The 23,831-nt window shown below is 42.2% G+C and overlaps 1 protein-coding gene across 5 annotated transcripts in view; it reads left to right on the forward strand.

The window, feature by feature from the left end:
* The window catches only part of COBLL1 (cordon-bleu WH2 repeat protein like 1), a 771,108-nt gene that overhangs the window by 503,256 nt on the left and 244,021 nt on the right, over nt 1-23,831 (forward strand). For 4 of the 5 annotated variants that reach the window (XM_078681636.1, XM_078681638.1, XM_078681637.1 and 1 more), the window contains one exon: nt 16,985-17,161. In XM_078681636.1, coding sequence (XP_078537762.1) covers nt 16,985-17,161 — 177 coding nt within the window. Of the gene's footprint in view, nt 1-296; nt 373-16,984; nt 17,162-23,831 lie in introns of those variants that run through there. The other variant, XM_078681640.1, reaches the window with a different exon arrangement.

Here is a 23,831-nt window from a genome sequence, read left to right on the forward strand (position 1 = left end):
CTTGATTTGTGAAATTTTTAACTGTAAATCATTCTTGGACTAATCTTTTACGCCGAACGACAGCACGGGTTTATTCTCCATTTTCTTCTTATTTAGTCTGAGAAGTTTGGTTTCAGTTTGTGTAATGCGTTTCTGGAATGATTGCTGCCTTTTGCCTCTTGCGAGCTACCTGAATTGTTCAAGCCTTTGAGACTGATTGTTGAAATGGTTAACTGCTCAGTTGTGTACGGACTCCAAAGTTCAAAACTACTTCAAAGTGCTCTCACAGCAGCCTACAGATCGGTCGGTCATGTGAAATCGACTCACATTTTAGTACACAAGAGCGTCTTGTTTGGCGCGGCTTATCTGGAGCCTGCTGTTTTTTATTTAAGGGTAAGTGCCTTTGAACTTTCTTCACTTTTGAGAGAAAGTATGCATGCCTAATGCAGTAGTGCCGCCTGTCACGGTTATTGGACGTTGCCTTCTGGTTGATTCACCAGATGGAAAAAAATAACTGAAGGGAGGAACTCTTGCTCATAGACACACTAGGTGTTTGCAGTTTGCTCGCATCAGCGTTTGTTTTGGCACTGCTTACTTGGACATATGCAAATGTTGCACGATTAATAGTGGGCAGAGTAGAGTTAAAGCAGAAATGCAAGAAAAAGAAAGGACAGACTAATAACTCAAATTAAAGTGAAGGCACGCGACTTGTGCAGTCTCATAGGATGTGAAAGGTCGATAATGTGGTTGAGGCCGTGTGACTCCCCAGGGGAAATTGACCCTTCGTTTGTATTATTTTACGTCTGCAAACTATTGATTTTGAAGACTCAAAGTTACGATTTTTTATTGTTGTATTTTTAAGTGCTATAATGATAATCAAGTTTGGTTGTAAGAAAATATAATGCCAATCCAACTTTTATGTATGTGTGTGTATGTATATATATATATATATATATATATATATATATTTAGATTTTTTTAATTATTTTCAAGAACAATACAGTATAGAAACCATACACTTAATGTTTCAGCAAAATACAGTAGTACAGTACATAAAAGCACAATCAATAGATTTAAATCACATCGTGTCAGCACTAACATTTTATGATCGGAGCCCAACTTGTAATTTATGCACATATCGTTATCCTTCCGCGTCCGAATTCTCATCTTCTTGCTCGGGTGGTGGTTCACATATGTCCCCTCTGAAGCTATTCCATGCCCCCAGGTTTTACTCCACTTTCGGGGGCACCCCCGATTAATGAACACTGTTCTTTCAGCAAACATAGCCGCATCCATGTCCCTCCCCCATGCGGTAAGCGTTGGCACCTCCGTCGCCCCCCATTTCTGGGCCACATTCCGCTTAGCAACCAAGATCCCCAGTGTGGCCCAGCTCTGTGCTTGACGAGTTAAATCGTTCGGCTCCCATATATTTAGCAAGCATCGTCTGGGCTCTGGCACTAGCGATACTCCCGCCAACTGAGACATTGTTCTCATCACTCTAGCCCAGTATTCCTCGATTTTGGGACATTCCCATAGTGTATGGAAAAAGGTACCTTCATCCCCGCAGCCGCGCAGACAGAAGGGGTGTGTCGCTCTACCTATTCTGTGTAAGGTGTGCCTAGTGTAATATGAGCGGTGTAAGACCCGAAGCGGCACCAGACGGAGTCGTGAGGGTATGCCCACCTCCCGAGGAGAGGCCAGCGCTTCCTGCCATTCCGTCGGGTCCGGCAGATTGTTAACCAGCTTGCGATATGTAAGTGATGTTGCCTTCTTCTGTATGTGTTCTGTCAATAATCTATCCTCCATGGGGGATGCCTTCGGGACCTCCGTGTCGGGCGGGAGCGCTGACATTAAGGCGTGTCTGATCTGTGTGTACCTGAACAGCTCTGTTGATGCCAGTGTGTATTGTTGTTGTAGGTGCTCAAATGTAACTATTTCACCATTGCGCCACATGTCGCCCACCGTTGATATACCAATATCGTCCCATCTGTCAAAGCCCTTACTGTTTCTGAGTCTACTGAAGCGCTTTATATCCCATAACGGCGTAAGCTGGGTCAGAGTCCCGCGCCAACCCAGAACTATAAGCAGAGATTTCTCCAATTCCGCGTTCTTTTCCTTCTTATATACCGTGCCAGAAGGTCACAGGAGCCCTATGTGGCTGCTTGCGATCCAATATGTCCTTTCCACTCTCCTCCTCAAAACTTTATTCGCACTATATCAATAGTATAAATTACCACATTCTATTTTTAATTTTTACACAAGAACATATTACAGGTTCCCCTTTTTGGTTTCCACTATTCGTGTTCATAGAAATTTTCACTATATTTAGGGTATCTATACAACAACTGCACTACCGGTCACACCTGATCAACCGGTACTTACAATAAGAACCACAATTTGTGCTATGTATACTCCATTGCCATTTTTGTATCCCTTCCCAGCCCTGAGGAGTCGCGGAAGATATATTCCAATTGCGACAAAACACGTGTCGGCTGGCTTGCAAGAATCATTAGATGAAGATTCCATTACTCTAAAGGAACTGTGTATTTTCTTGGCAGTTGTGTTTCATAAATGTTTGGACTCATCAGGATACAATCCTATTACTGAACCTCATTGCAGTGTGCATAGGACATGTCGTTTGTGTAATTTGGTGTGTTGGTTTGCAACACACACATTGAGGGGTTATAGGGCTCACCCCCTTGTCCTTTTTGCACCTCTACTGAACCACCTTCGCTGACCCTTACTTTGCCAGAAAATAGTTAGCTGAGCGCCCAGTATTTCCCCTAATTACTAAAAACCCTTTTTCTGGTGACTATCCCGCACCAACCCAGTTTGGTCTGGGCGGCGTGCCATATGCTCACGGTGTGCTTTAGAGGTCCGATGAGTGTTGCGGTCAGTCTTTTATCATAGAGGGGAGTAAGCATTCCTTTTGTGCCCAGCATTTCCCTATCTGCCTTAAATGCTGGGTCGGACTGCGGAGCATGCAGCCACTGGTTGATTACTTTTAATTGCGCCGCCCAGTAATAAAGTTGAATATTTGGGAGCGTTATCCCTCCATCATACCAGCCTCGCACCAACTTGGATTGTGCGATACGTGCTGGCTTATTGCCCCATAAAATGCTGGAGACCTGTGCTGCTATAGTCCGGAAGTAAATGGGTGGCACCTGGAACGGCGTATTCTCCAATACATATAAAAAGCGGGGTAGGGACATCATCTTAAAAAGTGCTGTTTTCCCTAGCAGAGTCAGCGGCAGGGTACCCTAGTGGCGCACATCTCGTTTGAGGCGGTCTAACGGTGGCTGCAGATATTGTTTAAAGAATTGCACCGATTCAGTAGTTACAAATATGCCCAAATATTTAAATGTATCCTCCGAAATTCGAAGCGGGCAGTCCGCTGGGAGTTGCAGTGGAGGACCGTGCAGCACATAAAGTACCGATTTAGACCAGTTGATGGTATAACCCGACGCCCTCCCAAAGTTTTTACAGATGTTGAGAAGGGTTAGGATGGAGCGCCTCGGGGAGGTCAGATAGAGCAACACATCGTCTGCGTACAGGGAGATACGGTCATCCCAGCTGTCTGTCCATTTGAGTCCCTTTATCATTGGTTCCCACCGTAACCATGCCGCCAGCGGCTCCAGCACCAGAGCAAAGAGCAGGGGCGACAGGGGGCAGCCCTGGCGCGGCCCCGCGACAGGGGGAAGTCCTCAGACATGTGGGCCCATTAGCAGTGACATGAGCCATTGGCTTGGTATATAGAAGCTTGACCCACGCACAGAATTTCGGCCCAAAGCCCAGGTGATGAAACACTGCGAATAAAAAGGGCCATTCTACCATGTCGAACGCCATCTGTGCGTCCAGTGACCGCACCACCGCCGGTTCCTGTAGGTATACTGCACGGGCGAGAACACAGTGCAGGCTCCTCAGATTGAGGGCCGTATTCCTGCCCGGGATGAAACCAGACTGGTCAGGATGTATGATTGCCAATAAGTCGGGTGTTAGTCTAGTCGCCAATAGTTTTGCGAGAATCTTAGCCTCCGCATTCAATAAGGATATAGGGCGGTATGAAGTGCATCTATCAGCCGGCTTACCCGGTTTCGGTATAGCCACAATGGTGGCCACGCGCTAATCCAGCGGGAGTTCTTCCACTTCTAGACTGTCTGTAAACATATTGAGCAAATGAGGGGCGATGGTGCCAACCAGTTTTTAGAAAGTTCAACGGGTATACCATTTGGCCCTAGGGCTTTTCCTGACTGTAGCGCCCCGATTGCTGCCTGCAGTTCTTCTGCTGTAAGATCTGCCTCAAGTTCGCTTGCTGCCTCAAGGGTAAGTCTGGGCATATCCAGATCTTTCACATAGGTCAACGCCTCTTCTATCGTCATATTAGAGGTTGATGAGTAGACTGCTTGAAAATGACGCGCCAGCGCTTGCACTATAATTCGTGGGTCAGTTGTTACCTGGCCCTCACCGAGACTGAGCTGCGCCACCCATCTTTCTCCCCCATCCCTTCATTCTATCCAGGCCAGCAATTTCCCTGCTTTGTCACCCACATCGTATGTCGTGTGGCTTCTATCTGTTGCTTGGTCAACTCTGTCAGGTGCTCTTTATGTCGCTTCTGGGCGAGTTGTAGGGTATGGGACGCGTCAGGGGTGAGGTTGGTGGCATGTTGGGTTTCCGCTGCCTGTAACTCTATATCCAGCGAGTGCAGCTCTAGCTGCTTCTCCCGCTTATGCGCTGATATATATATTTTTTTGTAAATCTTTTTATTAACATCGACTTATAAGCAATCGGCAAATCAGTTTAGAATCTTGACAGGCATGACAAATAGGGGCAGTGTCTCTTCACATTTTACACAGTATGGATCATTCATAAAAGGTATTTTAACCGAGCAAAATATAAAATATATACGTCGCTCTAAAAATATATATATTGTGATATATCTCAGTGCTATGGTTTCACTTCAGAGTTACCTTTATTCGCTTCTTGCTCAGTTTTGTTTAGATTGTGCCCTAGATTAATAGTGTTCTTGACATATACTCAATGAATGCTTTGTTAAGGGCCTTTAGTATAGCGTTAGCGACTTACATCTGGAAAGGTGGCAGGTCCGAACAACCACATTTTTTAATGTTTTTTAAATCCTGTGAAGTTAGTGCAAGAGCATATATATAACGGCTACCTATTTCAATGGTAGGGGGCAAGGTAAGAAAAGGCCGGCCACCATATTTTGACGTACGGATGGGGTGGGGACATAATAAAAGTTTGGGTTTTGATCTTAGGTTTTTTCCAGAACAGTAGACACTGAGTTTCTCCTGTTAGTATGTTAGGCATTTGCCGATAAATGATTTGTAAGTCAGGCAGAGCAGTTTCAACAATTCTCTTCTCCTGATAGGGAGCCAGTGAAGGGCTCTGAGCAAAGGGGCCAATGGCGATCCTGGTGGCAGTTTGTTGACCAGACAGGCCGCAGTGTTCTGGACGACCTGAATTTTGGAGAGAAGAGATGAATTGGATGCTAGTACTATGGCATTTCCCTAGTCAAAATGACTATTGATTAACGCTTGAGTAAGAGTCTTCCTCGAACTCGGTAAAAGCCACTGAAATATTCTCCTGAGGAGGCATATTATTCCAAAGCGGGTATCTCAAACAGGGGCGGCTCCTCGCTCATAGGAGAGGAGCATCGCACCACTGCTGGACCCAGCATGAAAACATGTGAAATAAAATGATAATAAAGCAATTAATAAAACTGCTTTATTATTTGTAGGAAGGAGTCTCAGCCGAGTCTGGAGAGTGTGGGCATCAGCAGCACAAGGAGTGGTGGGCACAGGGCACCAAGGGCACCAAGTGCGCATGTCGGTTTGGCCAGCCATCTTAGGACGGCCAAACCGACATGCACACTTTGATATCTCCAGACTGTTGCTTAGAGATATATCAACAAGGCTCAGGAGCACAGGTTCCCATCCTGCGCTGTCCAATCCCAGCACTTCTTTTATGCTGGGTAATACCAGCATGAGAGCAGCGTCTGAATTGGTGCAGGGGAGTCTGGGAGCGTGTGTGTAGCTCCAGTGCATCAGGAGTTGAAGAGTGCGGCAAGTACGTTATATTATTTTTGTTCCCCGCGCTGCCCCACCTTTTTTCCATGCTAGCGGCCACCACTGATCACAGGTGGATCTAACCTGATCCTTCATAGATAGGTTTTAATCTAGAATGACACTTAGATTTCTAGTCGTTTTATCAGGAGAAGGCACATGGCCTAGCTCACGTGGCAACTATTCCTCTGACCAGTATAGCTGAGCTTTTCCAAACAGAAGGATTTCTGTTTTGTCTCCATCTAGCTGAAGACAATTAAGGGTCATCCAAGCAGCAATTTTCCTCATACAGACGATGAATCTGTGTTTGACATTTTTCATGTCATACCTGAAGGTGATGATTACATGGGTGCCGTCTGCATAGGAAAGAATTTCAAAACCGCAGGACTTGGGCAAGAGGTGCTACATGGATGTTAAAGAGAGAGGGGCTTAAGGAGGAGCCTTTTGTAACCCCCTTTCTTAGGATAAGGATCTCAGATTGAAAGTCAGATGGAAACCATGTGGGTCCTGTCATTAAGAAAGTCTTTGAACTAGACAAGGGCAGTATCTCGTGGAGATGTTGAATCAGGATGGAATGTGAGACATTATCAATTACTGCCGCTGACAGGTCAAGAAGTAGCAGCACTGCTGGTAATAGGCAAGAATGTACTGTTGGTATCTTCTCAATAACATGTATGTGGTATGTTTCTGATGTTCTGGCTTTTCAGTCTCATAGAACTCACTGCGATTTGTTCGCCAGCAGATACTTTGTTCTACTTGGTTTTCTATAGCGCAGATGAAGCCACCAGGGAATCAAAGTGCTGTACAGAAGTGCAATTGACAGAACTGGATGTTACAGAAACAAAGAACGTTGCTGCAGTTGGTAGTTAAAAAATAACAGAAGGTTACAATATGACTTGGAAGGCATCTTAAAACAAATGATAAAAAATACAGCATATCTTCCATTGCATGTCAGAGGTTTTGGCAGGGTCTGGGACCAAAACTCAATAGGAGAATCGGATAGCAGGGCACCTATTTTCCAAGATTAAAGAAACATCCCACTGGGAGAGAAAAAAAACTTGTTACCTCCAGCACCTGTCGCCATCTAGTGGTATTAACCTTGTTAGCAATAATAACGTTAAACTAGTTCCCGGCCTGGAGAATAATGACCCGCTCTTCTGATGGCCATTTCTAAAATATAGAATTCAGTAGTTTGCAGTGATGTAGCCAATTACCTAGAGACTGGTCAGGGACAATTTAGCAAAGGTAAGAGGCAAGAGAAATCCAAGGGAAAAGTGATGATCGGGAGATATGGGGTGCTTATGCAAAGATCCAGCGCAACTGCCCTGGGTTTCTAGATTTCTTTGAAAAGTCTTTCCCTCAATTTTTCATGAATGAATGTACAGTAAATGCAATTAATCAATGGCTGTTCGATCTATGGTTAGTGTCAACTCATTTTCTTTTCCTTTGTAGGCTGGCTGAGTTAACCCATGAAAACTAAAGTGTTTTACATAGAAAACTTAAATGGTACACATATGCTTAGTGCAAATTGTAGTTCACAAATGCGTTCAGTGTGCAACTTCCAGCTACTAATAATAGGTTGAATCGTTATGAAGCTGATTTTTTTTATTAATTTCATTTATTTATTTAATAAGTAGCAGTTATTATCGTTTTATTCAAAAAGGTTAAGCAATAGGACAGGAATTATTTTCAGTCAAAGAATTATAGATGGATTGCATGAAAGTGGAAAACAAGCATTGACAAAGGCAATCGTTTTTCGTCCTTATGAGGGAACAGAGCTATATGCTTTGCCACTGGGTATTTTGTTTGCCATATTTTATAGCAAAAAAGTATCCAGATATCGCTGCCCAGCTGTAGACGTGAGTGAGAACACGAGTAGTCATAATGGGATGTTTTTGATCATGAAGTAAAACAAACCATTCCAAGATGGCTGCCCTGCCAATGTGCATGCATGCATGCAAATGCACTGCCGGCCATGTTTGTATGATACTGTTTCAAACTAAAACAATTATTCAGAGATGACAGCTAGTGCATGCCAGTGTGTTCTTGTGCACTTTGGCCATTTTGTAATAGTTTATTGATGTACTGTATTTTTCATTTCCTGTCACAAGATGTCAGATGGGCATTTTAGAACTGTAAATGAAGTATGCACTGGAATGCCCGCAACCAGAAGCAGGTGGACTGGTAACAGTGTGCACAGTGTGCAGCCAGCAAACATAATTTTAAAAATGAAGGAAGGAAGATATTTAAGTATATTTAGAATTTAATATCCTCCTGCAGTGAAGGTAATGAAAGATTCCAACCACATGTAGTGGTTGAAAAGACTACCTTGGTGAACTGCAAATATGAAAGAAGTCAATTTGCTTCTAGTAAGGTTATTAGGTTTTGCACGTACGCTTATTTCTTTTTCGGACTGTGGATAGTGTTACCAGTGATTGTATATTGGAATGTACATTTTCTAGCACCACTTTTGAAGGAGTGCACACATTCGTGTTTTGGAGAAAGCAGTTTGAAATGTAGTCCATGATTGTGGTTGTGGAGTATTTGTGAAGAACATGCGCATAGGATAGTAAGAGTGGAAAGTGTTTGTAGGTCTGGTTGAATTTTGTGAATGATATACTTTGTGCAAGGAGGCATGGTCACTAGAGAGAGCTGCAGGAATGACTGAGTCTTTCAGATCAATTCATGCTTCAGTGATGGCCGTGAAGTATGGGAGGTAGGAATGACAATGTTCAGTGATGTTGAAAGTCTTGTGGCAAAGCAACTGGGCATCACATGCAAACATTTAATGTTAAATCCAGAAGGTGGGATGGGAGGTGGCTGGTGATGAGCCTAGGGTACCAGTGGAAAGCCAACATCTGTTGTCGGTTACATGGTTTCCATGGCATTGGAAAGTGTGTATAACTGATGGGACCTTAGATGTTGCTTATTGCAAGAATAAGGATAGATAGAGTGAGCGGTGTCAATGTTTGTCTTATTACTGGGCCCAGCCAGTGGTTCGGGGGTCGGTGTGGTTAGAAGAAATATGGTCAGCAGTAAACTCGGTGTGAAGCAAAAACACAACCTAAATCAGTCACATTTTCTCCACATTACCGATAATGTTGTTGGTCAGTCTTTATTTACAATGAATGATGTTGTACTGGTGCAAGCAAATATTCCTCCTTATTGAAAACAAGGTAGATGTGCTAAGTAATCTTCCCTTTTCACCTCTGCCACTGGTGTCATCAGAGTGTTCCGTTTCTTCTCAAAGAATTGCTTTCAGGGGAGAGGAGGGTCACAGAATGACAGACATGGTTGCTGGGTGGCCATCTTGGCACCCTACTTCATATGTTAATTTCGCATTGCTGGACATTCTAAAATTAAAATTAAAGGAAAAGGTCCAAAGCGGGTCAGGCAGAAGAGGGAAGCTAATATTTTTCCACTGTCCAACTTCCCCTTTAAAGGCTTAACTCAGCATTATTTGTTTTGGCACAGGTGTCAATGGTTCTCATTTCTAGAAGTGAACACAAATATTTATTTTACTGTGTTAGACCGTGTAATGCAATTTTCAATAGTATGGGACAGCCTTTGGGAAAAGAATCCTTAAAAGTAAACAGTCTGACTATCCTGAAAACGTTAACTATAATTTTATGTAAATTCTTTTTATTTGGATTTTCCATTGTACATAAAGGTTAGTAATGCTGCATAGTATGTAAATGCAAAGGTATGAGCAATAGTAGCGGTAACGAACGTGAAGAGTTAGCTCCGTGGGGTCTCGAGGGGCTTCCGTAGAGAGAGTTCGTGAGGTAGAGTCCGCTTTAAGATCTTCCGGAGTGGTGAGGTGTAAGAACTGAGTAAGAAGTGTGTCCCATTCAGATGGGACTTTTTCGAATATGACGTGTTTCTTCGCAGCGGAGAGCTGTACCCTCCGCGGTTCCCCACTTCCGCATCGTACCACGCCATGCCTAAAGACTGGGTGGTGACGAGTGCTTTTCAGAACATTGTAATTATTCTCTTGGCTAATAGTAAAGCTAGGCTCAGAAACCAGGTGCGGAAAAAGTGACGTTTTCTAGATTTAAAAATGCCAAGGGTGCATGCCTCCCAGGAGTTAAGGACCGTGAGTTCAGTGACGTCGTGTAGTGTGGTATGTATACTTTGCCAAATTAATGTTTTTTTGTTTAAAGACTTTATCGCTAGCATTCATATTCTAGTCAAATATTTAAGCATAGTTGCAAATAACAAAAACGTACCAGCCCTTATTGCTTTTCTGTGTATTATCAGTCTATGTTTTCATGATGTGGTCAGAATCCAAAGAAGTGATTCTTGAATAACATTTATGGATATATATATATATATATATATATATATATATATATATATATATATATATATATATATATTATGAGAAGTACAATTTCCATGCACACTAGAGGTAATTAGTATGAAGAAATTAGTCATGTCATTTCCGCCCAATATTTGTAAGTAGCATACAGCACACATATCAGCAAATCTGACTTACCCCTTTAATTTCAGCAGCAGAAACACAAACCAATCATGCAGCAACTGTGTAACTAGACATACCTGTTTAGGTCGGGTCATAGGCTTCTTTAGCTCTGTTATATTTTCAGTAGTTCTTAAAAAAAAAGTACAATAAGAGGAACTAGAGAGAGGAGGAGAGGGTTTTGGATCATTCCCATTTACTCTGTGGCTTTCACACTGGTCTACCTTTTCTTGGATTTGCTCTCTTATCATTGAAATGACATTTTGATGATGGTTATATGTCTCATTTGAGTGCCAATTAGTTTTTGGCGATGGAAACTTAAAGTAATTGTTTTGTTAGACCACATATGCAATATGTTCGCAAGCATAACATTTTAATCACTAGTTTTGGTTTTTTTTTGGCTTAGGAAGTGCTTGCAGTTTTGATGCCTTATCCTGTCATTATGGCACAGTGCTAATAACTGCATGTGCAAATTCATTTGTCTCACTTCACGGTCATAATAGCATGTTTGATTTAAAGCTTATTTTGTTCAGAAAGTAAAGATGTGTGTGCTGATTGGCTTTCTTAAAGAGGCAACAAAAACACTGTCCCTTTGTGAATAGTATACAATACTTTGCTGTGCATGCACTTCAAGTTTAGCACTTACAATGCAAACATCCTCTGACTCTATTTCATAATATTCTGCTTTTGCGCTATAGATTAACTCTGCCAATGATTGAGTGCACATATACAACTATCACCTACAGCAGACTTTGTATGATGTCATCTGTACAGTTTTAAGTACAACGGATACCAGTGATTAGCTGATCTTGTCATGCTGTGCTGTTAGTACTAATGGATAAGTTCCTTTGCTTGTAGAATTCAAGCACATGGCTAATTGGGTAGAATGTTAACATCCTAGCTATCATTTCACTGGGATTAGTCTTCTATGTGTTAGGCCTGATGTGTGATTATAGTTTTTAACCTCTTGGATGCTCATGAAGAGCTCAGCTCGTCATGAGCCACGGCGCTCCGGTGCTCATGACGAGCTGAGCTCGTCATGACCGCGCTCGTTACTTGGAACGCTCGCACGCTGGGCTGATTCCCCTGCTGTGCTGAACGTTCCATTGGAACGGGCGCGGTCATGACGAGCTCAGCTCGTCATGAGCACCGGAGCGCCGTGGCTCATGACGAGCTGACCTCGTCATGAGCATGGGGGCGCTGTACGCGCCCCGCCCCCCAGCACAGCGGGGGAATACCGCGAGCGGCGAAAGGGTTAAGATGTCAGAAGACCTGGGTTGGCTATCTTTGCTTAAAGAAAGAATTGCCAGCCTCTTGCCTCTTAAACTATGAATAACATGTTGGAGGAATTTCGAAGGGAAAGGCAAATTCACCCTCGTTTTATGACTCTTCCCCTATAATAAAGCTTTCTGGGACGTAGTGATGAAAGACATGAGGCACTTCCTGGGTTAGACATTCCTCAACTTGCGGGCTAGTATTATAGTCCTTGGAAGGAGTTAGGAGCATAGAAAATAGCCTATGATATATTTGGGCTCATTGGAGTGCGCAATTGGAATTTACGACCAAAGCTTTCAAGCCCACTAGTGGGGATATAGTTACTTCCAAGGGACACGTATCGGGACTGAGAAGTAAATCACTGGTCCCCTTGAACACTGACTTCAATGTGTACCAGCCACAAATAGATTAAATGGGCTACATGGACTAGTGATTTGTGAAGGGTCCCAGGAACCGAGAGAACAAGGGAATGGGGAGGGCTATAATGGTGTGTTTAGTTTATCTTGTATGTCTAAAGTGATAGATAACAATTATTGAAACATGTGAGAAATTGGGATGTTGATTGAGGTAGATGAAACCCTACTCAGGCAAAAGTGACAATCCTTGTCAGGGTAAAGTCCATAGTCACCAAATTAACCTGTGCTTTAACCCTCTGGTAGCTTGGCTCAAAAGCAGTCATACTTAACATAGAGGTAATGTGTAAAGTATTTATGCAGTATCCAAGCAGTAATAAAGTTAGAACGCAGCACAAGAATAATCCCACACGAATTTAGAAAAATAGAGTAGAATTTATTAATTGATATGACACCAAAATGACAAAAAGCCAATCTGTAGAAAATTCAGTGCTTAATTTGTAAAACAGTAAGTTCCAGGGCCCTCATCAGGAGGCTACTACATCTCTCAGTACCCATTGCTCCTTTCAGTGCTGCCAACAACAGTACCGACACAACTTTTAACAATCATACTCCTACAAGAGTGACAATTCAGACTCTTCCAGGCCCCAAAGCTTGGACGGCAGGTATTAGTCACTAGTTATATATTTTGAATTAATAAGCAACTGTTGTTGTTCTAATCTCTAAATCCGGCAAATAGCACCACCATGTGCCAGACAGCCATAAGCGCCGGTGTTGACAATTAAGTGCCGGCGCCGAGCACCGGAATCCACTGACACAAATTCAGCACTGGTAGAACTGCAGATGTGCAGTTTCAAAGATTCCAGGTAAGTATAGTACCTAAAAGTGCAAAGCGCCACTCGCAGTAATCTGGTTGTGAGATACAGGTGAAAGTCACAAGTTCAGGCTGATTGCAATAGAGTGCAGGTTGGATACAGGGCCCAGGTTAGTCACGCTGAGAAAGTTACTTTCTCAAAGTATAGCGCAAAGAGTTTGTGTTGGAGGAGCTTGTGCGGAGCAGGGAGAGTGTTGCAGATGGTAGTCGCTGAAGCGTGAACAGCAGGCCTGCTGTCTGGGACAGTCATTTCTGTAGTGCGTAGATTCTGTTGGACGTCGCGAACAGTTGTTGCAGGAGCTGCGCATTAGCGGTCACCGTAGGCTGTCGAAGTGCAAATCTCACGTTGCTGGTGGTCGCTGTAGTATGACGAGTCTTGTTCACTGGAGCTTCATGTTGCTGGCTGGGCAGCCAGAGCTCAACGTATGCCACATCAAGCGTCCAGGACCTGGGAGGCACCTCTTGGGGATCAGGAACTCACTCCAGCAAGGTCCAGCAGGGCTCAGGTAGATCCAGTTGCAGGTTTGGGCAGGTTCAGTGCAGCAGGTCAGCTGGGCAGTTGCATAGATGTGTCTGGAGCTTATCCTGCCTCTGTAGCTCAGAACAGGAGGCCTTCTAACTAGCTAACTAGCCCTTGGAATGACGCAGGTAGTCTGGGATAAAGGGAGCAGGCCCAGTCTTCCTTCTCAGACAGCAGGGTAGTCCTCAATAACAGGGCAGTCCTTCATGCAAATGCACCACCAGTCACGTTGGAATGATACGGTTTCAAAGTATAACAAAAACATATTCATATAAGACAGCTAGCGCATGCCAATGTGTTCTCATGTACTCTGGACATTTTGTTATTATTTTTTTTATATATTTTATTATAAATTTTCCACCACAAGGTGTCTGATAGCTGTTTTAGAATTGCAAATTAAGTATACACTGGAATGTCCGCAAACCGAAGCAAGTGGCTTGCTGATAATATGAAGCCTGTGAAAAATAATTATTTTTAGGTTTCGTATGCAGTGCTTGCAAACAAAAAATAAAGCTCTAAATGGGCTCAGAGCCCATTGTTTATTATTGGTTGGCTGCGACTTCACTCTTGTTTCCTTGCTTCTTATTGATCAGAACCTCCTCCTCACCTCGGCTTCCTCCTGAGGCTTTGTGTGAGTCCCTGCAGTGGAGCATGGTCCAAATATAGCTTCCTGTGTGCGGCCATAGTCCTTCAACTTGTTGCAGGCTCCTACAGCTACTCTTATAGAGTGCATTCGTCTGCAGCCTCTCTCCCTTACTGCCGCCCTCCTTCTGCGGTCTGTTGTTTGTTCCCCACCCTCCTCCTGCTGTCCATTATTTGCCCAGCTCCTCCCACTGTCCATGGTTTGTTTCCCACCCTAGTCCTCCTCCCTCAATTTACTTGTTCCCCCAAACCCTGTGCTGCTTTTACACATATTGCACAGGCTTCAGTGCAACATGGCCGCATCATAGGACTTAAAAAAAACTTTAAGCCATGTTACACAGCAGCTCACGCTATTGTGAAATGTAAAAAAAATAATAGACAAAGCAAGTGAATCCTGCTAAGGCCAAAATTTTGGCTTTACCAATGCTTGTTTTCCTTTGCCATTGACGAAGTTGGGTAGAGATCATGTAACTAGCAAATGTCAGAGTTTTTTCAGTTTTGTACTTGCTGAACCACAACTAAACCTTAACTGTGTTTTTTGTGTGTATTTCCTAGTATTATGACTTACTTCAGGCACCTGTCTGTCATGTACCTGTACTGCGTTGCACAAAGCTTCTCTATGCTCAACTCGCACGGATGGACAGAAACTGCCTTCAGTCAGGCCCCCTAGCCATACGCTGTGGATCCTTCCTAAACTTAGACTTGATAGTTTAACCTATTTTTAAATTCTAATTTGCAACATCCGTGAAAATCACTATACTAAAATTCACAGATTTTCTGAAAATTGTGACCTTGAGAAAGTGTTGTCTGTTGATGGATACAAAATAGCACCCCCATGATGGCAAATGTTTAAAATTGCAACTTCTCCGGGGCAAATTGATACATCTTTCCTTTTTTTTTTTACTTCCATTGTCCTTGTTTGTGAATCGGTTCAAGCACTCATCTGGGGCTGGGCACCTCTCAAAGGTCCTTTCTTTTGGTGTGGATATTTTTCCACTATGTTAAAATCACAACGTTGACCAAATATAATGCAAAACATTTTTTTTATCTCCTTCATCTCGTCTTGAAAAATTCAAATGTGATTAACAGAAATCCCAATATTTAATTTGTGGATTCAGTCAACAGTATTTACAGGCTGCTAAGTACATTTTTAGGTCTCTCCCCCTGCCTGCTTTTAGCTCTCTGTTCTCAAAAAAGCCTATTGTGAACATTGCCAAAATATGCAGTCAGCTTTGGGTGAGCCCATTGCTTACCTTTGATTGTCATTTGCTTGCTTCTTATTCAGTGGCTTTACTTCCTGTTCCTGTGTTTGCCCCTCCCCGGAATATAGCTCCTTTACCATCATTTTTCTTTGATGACTTTTTTCCTTCACCGCTCACTTACAATGAGCTTCTTTTTTTCTTTTCCTTTCAGTCCTCCAAGAGAGTGCATGCTTTCTCCCTCATTTTCGACTTCACCCACAATTACCTGTCCCCCATACAATTCATATAGCTCCAAACCCTTCTCTTCGTATCCTCTGCTAGTCTTTACTTCCTCCATCTCCGCTTGGCGTTTTTGTCTCAATTTTTTTAACCCATCGTCCCAAGCATCTTCGTGTTTCCATATGCACTCTCTGTTGCACCTCGCATTGACTTTTACTCCATTTTTGCGCACTCACCCCTCCCGTTGCGGGTCTGTGCGCATGCATATGCACGATAACGCATGCATACGCACGATAACGCATGCATACATATACGCCATCAAGCTTGTCTGCCATAGCATCTTGAGCCATATGGGTGTATACATGTCATTGCACTTTTCATTCTTTGTTTTGCGTCAATGCCACATCACATTGACCAAAATTATTACCAAAGCAATTAAGGTCTGAAAGGCTTTGCTAATTTTTGTTCCAATTCCACTAGCCCCAATAGCCCCAAAACGACTAGTGGACAGAGTACACAAAGGCCAATGAAAGCACATTTTCTGAGCAAAGTTCTATATTCTCGAAATTTTGGTAGAAATCTGTGTAGAGGTTTTTGCTGTAGATGTAAACTATATTTCATATGGGAGCTAACATGGGAAAACACCTTTTTTACCCCCCCCCACACACATACACCTTCTTTTTTAAGTTGTTATACCATACACATAACTGTAGGGAAATTGGCATGTTGGAGTTATGTTGCATATGCTAAACGAGTGACAAATGTTGTGCAGATACGTTTACGGGATCCATGGTTATTAGCAAAAATTGCTTTCAAATTAAAATTGTGACTGAACTGTAGTTGCACAATTGTGATCACCACTGTTTTGTAACTATTGTATATAAATATATTTATATAGAAATATAATTTCCAGAATGTATGTTCTCCATTATTGCTTGTCAAGTGTTTAAAAACAGGTAGTAAACACCTTAGGTGATCATGAGTCATATAGATTCCACCTGTGGTTGAACACCCAAGCACTAAATGGTGGAAAGTGCACTGTATATGAAACTAGACTAGCTTGAAACTCACACCTGTCAGTTACAAGTGAGTAACCTTTTTCTTATTTTTTGTAATATTAAATCTCTAATATGAAACAGCACACAGTTTAAGCCAGTTACTCATCTTGGTCCAGGGAATTGACTTTAATCTGTAGAATGTATCAATTAATTACATTGGTACTTAAAACACATGAACTATATTGTTTCTCTAATGTTAATGTTGACAGCAAATCATGTCAAACATATTTATTCCAATAATCAATTACACAAACAATATCTGGTAAATGTATTAACTTCTCCTTTTTATACAAATTTTACAGAAGAAGAACGAAAGGAAAAGCACCTCGACCACCAGCTGATGCAAGATCTTCTGTAGGTTCTTCAACATTTGATTTGGAGTCCGCAATAATGGAGCAAAAGGAGAACCTTGATAGAGACATACAGTTAGCAGTTGTCCTTCCCAATGATGTAACAACATCTACTTCTGTTAATGGCAGGTAAATTAACATTCGCTTTTTGTATGTTCTGGTGCAACTTGTCTCTTGTTTGGCTTTAGACTAATCGTTGTTGTTATCCTTTAAATGATAACCCTTAAATGTTCTCTGTAGGTATTATAATCAAGCCAGCATTATTTGCATATTTGTTCCAATTCAGGACAATCAGTGCCTGTGGACCAGTGTGAGTTTAATAGTAGGTAAAAGTTAAATGTGTATAGTCGTGAGCAGCAGTAGAAAAACAATTGCAGCGATATTATAAGAAATTGATGACGGATCAGGGAATAACTGAAAGCTTCACAGAACCTGCTTTGCAAAAAGAACAATTGATGGACAGAATGCAGAACAATGTCATACATTAACCCCAGTACAGAGATCTGGGCCTAAATCCATCGTTTTTTTGCTCACCAATGCCATTCCAGCTTGGACCCAGCCAGTTGACACTCATTTTTGCAAGAATAGTTGTATAATTTGTTCCAATGTAGCATCACTGTAGTCTTTCTATGGCCCAGATTGAGGTTGTAGGTTGAAGGGTTATGCCATTTTGGATAAAAGCCAGAAGGAAAAGCAACAGGGATCAGGCAGCTGTACTCCTTTCATCTGAAATTGTGTGGCAATGACTATCTGCTGCTTTTTGCCCCACCACCAATATGCATGATGTAGTGGTCCACATGGAGCATGCTGCCGAGGCTCTTCCATGGGCGCAATGAGGTCAGGACATCTAATTCTGCTTGTTGCTTGCCTGTATTGGTTAGGATTGCAGTGACAACTGTGTATGCTATGTACTTCATCATGTACACCAATGTCAGCGCTCTAATTAATTAATTGCCTTGTCCAGCACCCCCAGCTTCTGCTCGAGCTCGCACCTTTCTGCCAGCTGCTGTTTTCCACATCTTGTTGTTTTAACCTTCTTTGATCTCGACTTTTGGATCCTTCTTGCCTCCTCTTAATAGTGTTTCTCTCCTGACTTTTGCCTCATTTTTGCCTCTTAGCTGTTTTTGTCTGCGTACTTTGGCCTCCTTATTTGCCTCCTCTTAACTGTGTGTTTTTCTCCGGACTTTTGACTCATTTTTGCCTCCTCTTAACTGTGTTTTTCTTCCGACATTTGCCTCCTATTTGCTCCCTCTTTTTCCTCCTCCTAAACAGTATTTTTCCCATGCTCTCCTGTATCGTTTTTAGAACCTTCAGGGACCGCCCAGTGCCTGCCCAGCGCCCCTCCCATGAACCTACCTAATAGAGGCCACTGCGCAATCCCATTGAGCAGGTCCCCGGGCCAGCTCACCACCGCTGCTGCAGGCCGAGTGCTCCGCTCGAGCTCACAACGCTGTACCAATTTTTATACTGCTGTTTTCGACATCTTGTTCTTTTATCTTTCTTTGGTCCTGACTTTTGCCTCCTTTTTGCCTCCTCTTAACTGTGCATCTTTCCCAACTTTCCCCTCCTTTTTGGTACCACTTTTTTCCTCCTCCTAAACTGCATTTTCCCCACACACTCCTCGCTCATTTTTGGCACCTTCATCGCCGCTCTCCCTCCCGATTCCCGCCTTCTGCTGCCCCTCCCAGGAACCTACTGAATGGAGGCCACAGAGCAGCCATGCCGCCGGAATGCCGAAGGTGTGCCAAAGGCAAGCCAGTCTGCACCCTCCGTTACACCAGCACTGAGATAACAGCCCTGAAGCCCAGACCCCACAGTAACATATGCAGCTGTGCGTCCCCACACTCAACTGCAGGATCCTTCTCCTGCTGACAATGTCTCTTCTGCAATGTCCGATTACCCTCCCACAGGCCCCTGCCCACCACTTCTGAGCCAGGACAACTCCAACGCCTCCTAATCAACACCCGATCGTTCCTCAAACACGCCACCGAGATCTGGTATACCATCTCCTCCTTCACCCCGATGTTGTCTTCATCACCGAGACCTGGCACAACCCCACATCAGCACCTGCCACTGCCACAGTCCCACCAAACAGATACACAATGATACACCGGGGCTGCATCAACAAACACGGAGGTGTAATAGCCATCATTCAAAGTCGCACACCCTCCATCCTTTATGCTTACATTATACACCATGATGGATCATGTAATGTTTGATGTGGTTGCTTTGTTTATGTATTAAAATTCAACGAAAACGATTTATAAAAAAAAGAAATCCACTAAGAATGCCTCCACTGCACAGCCGCCACCGACGACACTAACCCCATCATGGAATACCTAAACTTCCAACTTAACAAAGACAGCAAGATCACAATCAGAGGAACCCTTGCATACAGACCACCACTGCCACCTATGCATGACCAGCATCGACAGCTGGATGCAAAACAACTGCCTCAAACTCAACACCTACAGAACTGAGGTACTCCGCTTCGGGAACAAAACATCATCGTGGTATGATGCCTGATGGCTAGCTGAACTGGGATCCACACCCACAGAACATGCCAGGAATCTAGGCATCACACTGGACAGCAAACTCACCATGGAAAAACAGATAAACGCAGTAGCCTCAGCCTGCTTCCCCACTGCAAACTCTGGAAAATCTTCAATTGCCTCCTCACCAGCACCACACTCGCCGTCACCCACGCCCTCTCTGTGATTGATGTAAGCTGGTCACTGAGTGTTTAGAGCCCTGTAAGTGTGGGATAGCATTTTGAACTGGCACCTTTCATGGATGGGGAGCCAGTGAAGTGTTCTGAGGTGAGGAGTAATATGGATCTGCCTAACTGGCGTACTGAATGGTATGTAGTCTGTTTAGCAGATGTGAGGTGATTCCCACGTAGAGGGTGTTTCTGTAGTCCAGGAGGCTGGTGATGATGGCCTGCATCACTGTTTTTGTGGTGCTGATGGGAAGCCACTTGAAGATTCTGTGGAACATACAGATTGTGTGGAAGCAGGCTGAAGAGACGGCGTTGACCTGTTGTTTCATGGAGAGTTTGCTGTCTAGGATGATGCAAAGGTTGCAGGCATGGTCTTTCGGTGTGGGGGTAGGTCTGAGTTCCTATGGCCATCAGGTGTCGTTCCAGAGGGAGGTGTAGCTGTTGAAAATGAGCACCCAATCAGTATGATATATCATTTGTTGCATGACATTTCAAACTGCGAAAAAACTCCATTAATACTCATTAGGATACACTTACAGGTGTTCTGGCACTATTAGAAAAAATCACAAAAATGTAAAAGGGTCAAAGTGCAAGATCAGGACTGTGTGAGTCGTCTTAAGACTTTGTGAGTCTTTGTAAGACGTAGTCTAAGGACAATAAACAGACCTGCATGAGATAAGATTCCAGCTTAAAGATTCATGGGTTTGTTAAAAAATATGTTCATTGCTAAAAAAAAAAGTAATTAGTCAATTGGGAATTATAAAATTAAAAACAAATCGCAGTATAATTCTGCAAGAGGATTAACATATGGTCTGCCTCTGAAGAAAATCCAAAGAAAGTCTAAGTACAAATAAAATAGACCGACTGACATTGTCTATTCATTTAGAAAGCTAAAGAACTTCTACGTTTAATCAATAAAAAGACCGGAGTAGAGTCTGCTCAAATAGAAAGCCCAAAAAGAACTAGTTCTTCTCCAAAATAAAGCAGTTTTTATAATGTTTCAGGGTTCAGAAGTCACACACGTTTCATGGTATGATATGGACCTAACAAGGTTCGACTAGCAATGCTGCAGACACATAAACCATAAATCAATCAATCACATAAACCATAAATCAATTTTTGGTAAACATGAATCTTTTAGAGACGCCTACTTCCTAGTATAGTTCATTGGTTAGATTGTGCATAGCTAATTAATGAAGCAAACTGACACTTTATGTAACACAGCATTACAATCGTTTGTTCAGCTAACAAATGCCATACATAGGACATTGGCAGCCAACCATGGAAAGTTACAAAAGAAAAGAACATCCTGAGTATTGCTTCCTCAATAGAACACAAATGTTCAATTTTTTACTTGTACAGTCATCACAGTTTATGGTTCATGTTCGATGATTTTCCTGAAATGAAAAAATACACAAGCACCGAGAGAGAATGCCAGGCGTGCTCACATACGATAAATGTGTACTAGCATTCTGCAAATATGAATAGCTGTCAATGCAATCTGACAGCTACCCAGTTGTGCTAACTGAGACAGGTTTAAACTAGGCGTTATTTTCTAACATGTTAAAACTCGCTTGCACCAGCTTCTGTGAGAATTGAATTTGGCAAGTGGCCTGTCTGATGTGAGTAACACCTGATTCAACTGGTCTGGATGATGAACCATGACAGGGAAGCCGATGGGAGAGACGGTTTCAGACAGCCTTAGAATGATGGTTGGTTTGTGCTCACATTCTGATTGTGCCTAATTCAGACTAAAAAACAACAGTAGTAGTTATTGGTGTGTTGTGGCTCCTGTAAACCTAAATAGCGTGGGTTTCCAAAGTAAGGATTAAGCTTGGTGCAATAGATCGAATCTATTATGTTGAGATTTGTATAGCACTGTATTGCCTTTACCTTGGCCTCTTGTCTATGTATATTGCACCAGTCTGTCATGCAGTTGCCATCTTGAATTCATTGGTGCGTAAACCCACAAATTACACAGGAGTGTGTATAAAATGTAATTATCCTTTAAAGAACATGAACACCAAACAACTTCTATAGTTGAATAGCTACACTAACACATTCCGTTATATGTCTCCACACAGCAGTAAAGCGTACGAAAGCTTAAGCAAATAATTTAAAATGTGGCCAATGGATGTTTAAGTCTTCCAGTCTGAATGGTATAGTATGCAATAGTTTTTTTTTTTTTTTTTACAACACAAGTCGTAACAAAAAACAAGGAGATTCTGTTCTCTCATATACGGAACAGAAAAACAGAATAAGAAAATGTATCAAGACATTGATAGTCACACATCATTGAGTCTCCATTTAACATAAATCATAAACCAGAAATAATAAAACATGGATAAGCATCAAATCAAAGTACACACACACAAAAAAAATTATGAATCTAAATAGCAACGTATAGTACCAATCAATAATTATCCTTGGGCCGAGACATTCCGTAGCCATCAAGAGAAAAAAGGAGGAAAAAAAATGGAACATTTAATATCAAAGAAAGGTACCCCAAATTGTATCTATTTTTTTCCTTGATCTAATGCCTCTTATCTTGGCTAGTGAAGATTCCATAGTATGAATTTCGTTGACCAATGCCCACCATTCCATTAAAAGTGGTGGCTTTAAAGATGTCCATGCTCTAGCTAGCACTAATCTAGCACAAGATATTAAAATAATTGACAGGTCTTTGTTTAAGATGTTAGGTGAGTGCATGACCAATAGCACCATCGCTGCTGATAGAGAAGTAGAGATCACTTATATTTGATTTAAATTATTTTCAATTCCAGACCAGTACTCAATTAATGATGGGCATGAATAGAGCATGCGTTCAAGATCTGCTGCCACCAGACCGCATTTAGGGCACTTGGTACGATCACTTGCTGTGCTATTTTGGGACCATTTAAAAATTCTTTGCGGAGTATAATATAGAGAACATACTGTTTTGTATAGTTGGAGCCTCAAACTAGAAGAGTGTACCACTTTATTAATATTACAAAATGAAGAAGAAATGTTGTGTGCAGTTACATTTATGTCTAGTCGTCCATTTCAAAGCCAATTTAGGACAATCATCAACTTTATATTGGCTGAGACTCTTATAGCCTACACTAATTAACGATTTCTTATTTTCAGAATATAAGCATGTCCATATGTCGGAATCGGATACTTCTCTCAAATTAATTTTTCGTATGAAGAAGTCTCGTATTTATATATATTTAAACCGCATCCGTTCTGGCAGCTTGGTAGCTTAAGTGTCTCAAAGTCTAAAAGACCCACTGTACCATACAAATCTCCTGGAGAGTTTATTCCAAAATTGGCCCATGCACAACCTACTTTATCACTAAATATTCCCGGTAATCCCGGATTGTCCCACAGTAGCAATTTAGAATGAAAATAAGAAGTTCTGCAAATAGTCAAAATTAAATTCCATATTCGTACCGTGTCCCTAGCCGTCTTAAATTTAACCCTTTTAAAATAATTTGGGTAATTTACTCTTGCCAGGCATTGATTCACGTCGCTACCTAACATAAACTGATGAAAATAAAATTGATTATTGGTAAGAAAAAGGCTACGGAGGCGACCCAAGAAGGTGGCAAAAAAATATATTCTAAAGTCTGGAAAGTTAAGCACGCCTTTATTAAGTGGAAGCTTCAATATAGAGATCGATCTTCGGGCCTTTCTATATCCCCATATAAAACTGCTAAGGATCCCATCAAGTTTTTTTAAAAAAGGAGTTGTTAACACATAAGGGTATAGACCTAAAAAGATAAAGGAATTTCGGTAAGATCTTCATCTTAATAAGGTTAATCCGCCCTAAGAGGTTAAGAGGGATCTTATGGCACTTTTTCAGAAACGCTGCCACTTCCTTCAATAAAACATTGTAATTAAGTGAATTTATATCCCTTATTTTAGACTAGATTTTCACATCGAGATAAGTGGCCGTCTGACAGATTCCATGAACAGGGACTAGAGATCTATAATTCACTATAACTTGAGTTTTATTTAAATTTAGTTTATAGCCAGAAATGGCTCAGAAGTTTTTAGCTTCCTCAGTAATCCCTGCTATGGCTTCTACCACATCAGTTG

Source organism: Lissotriton helveticus, chromosome 3_1 (genome assembly GCF_964261635.1).
Source record: "Lissotriton helveticus chromosome 3_1, aLisHel1.1, whole genome shotgun sequence".
Classification (NCBI taxonomy): Eukaryota; Metazoa; Chordata; class Amphibia; order Caudata; family Salamandridae; genus Lissotriton; species Lissotriton helveticus.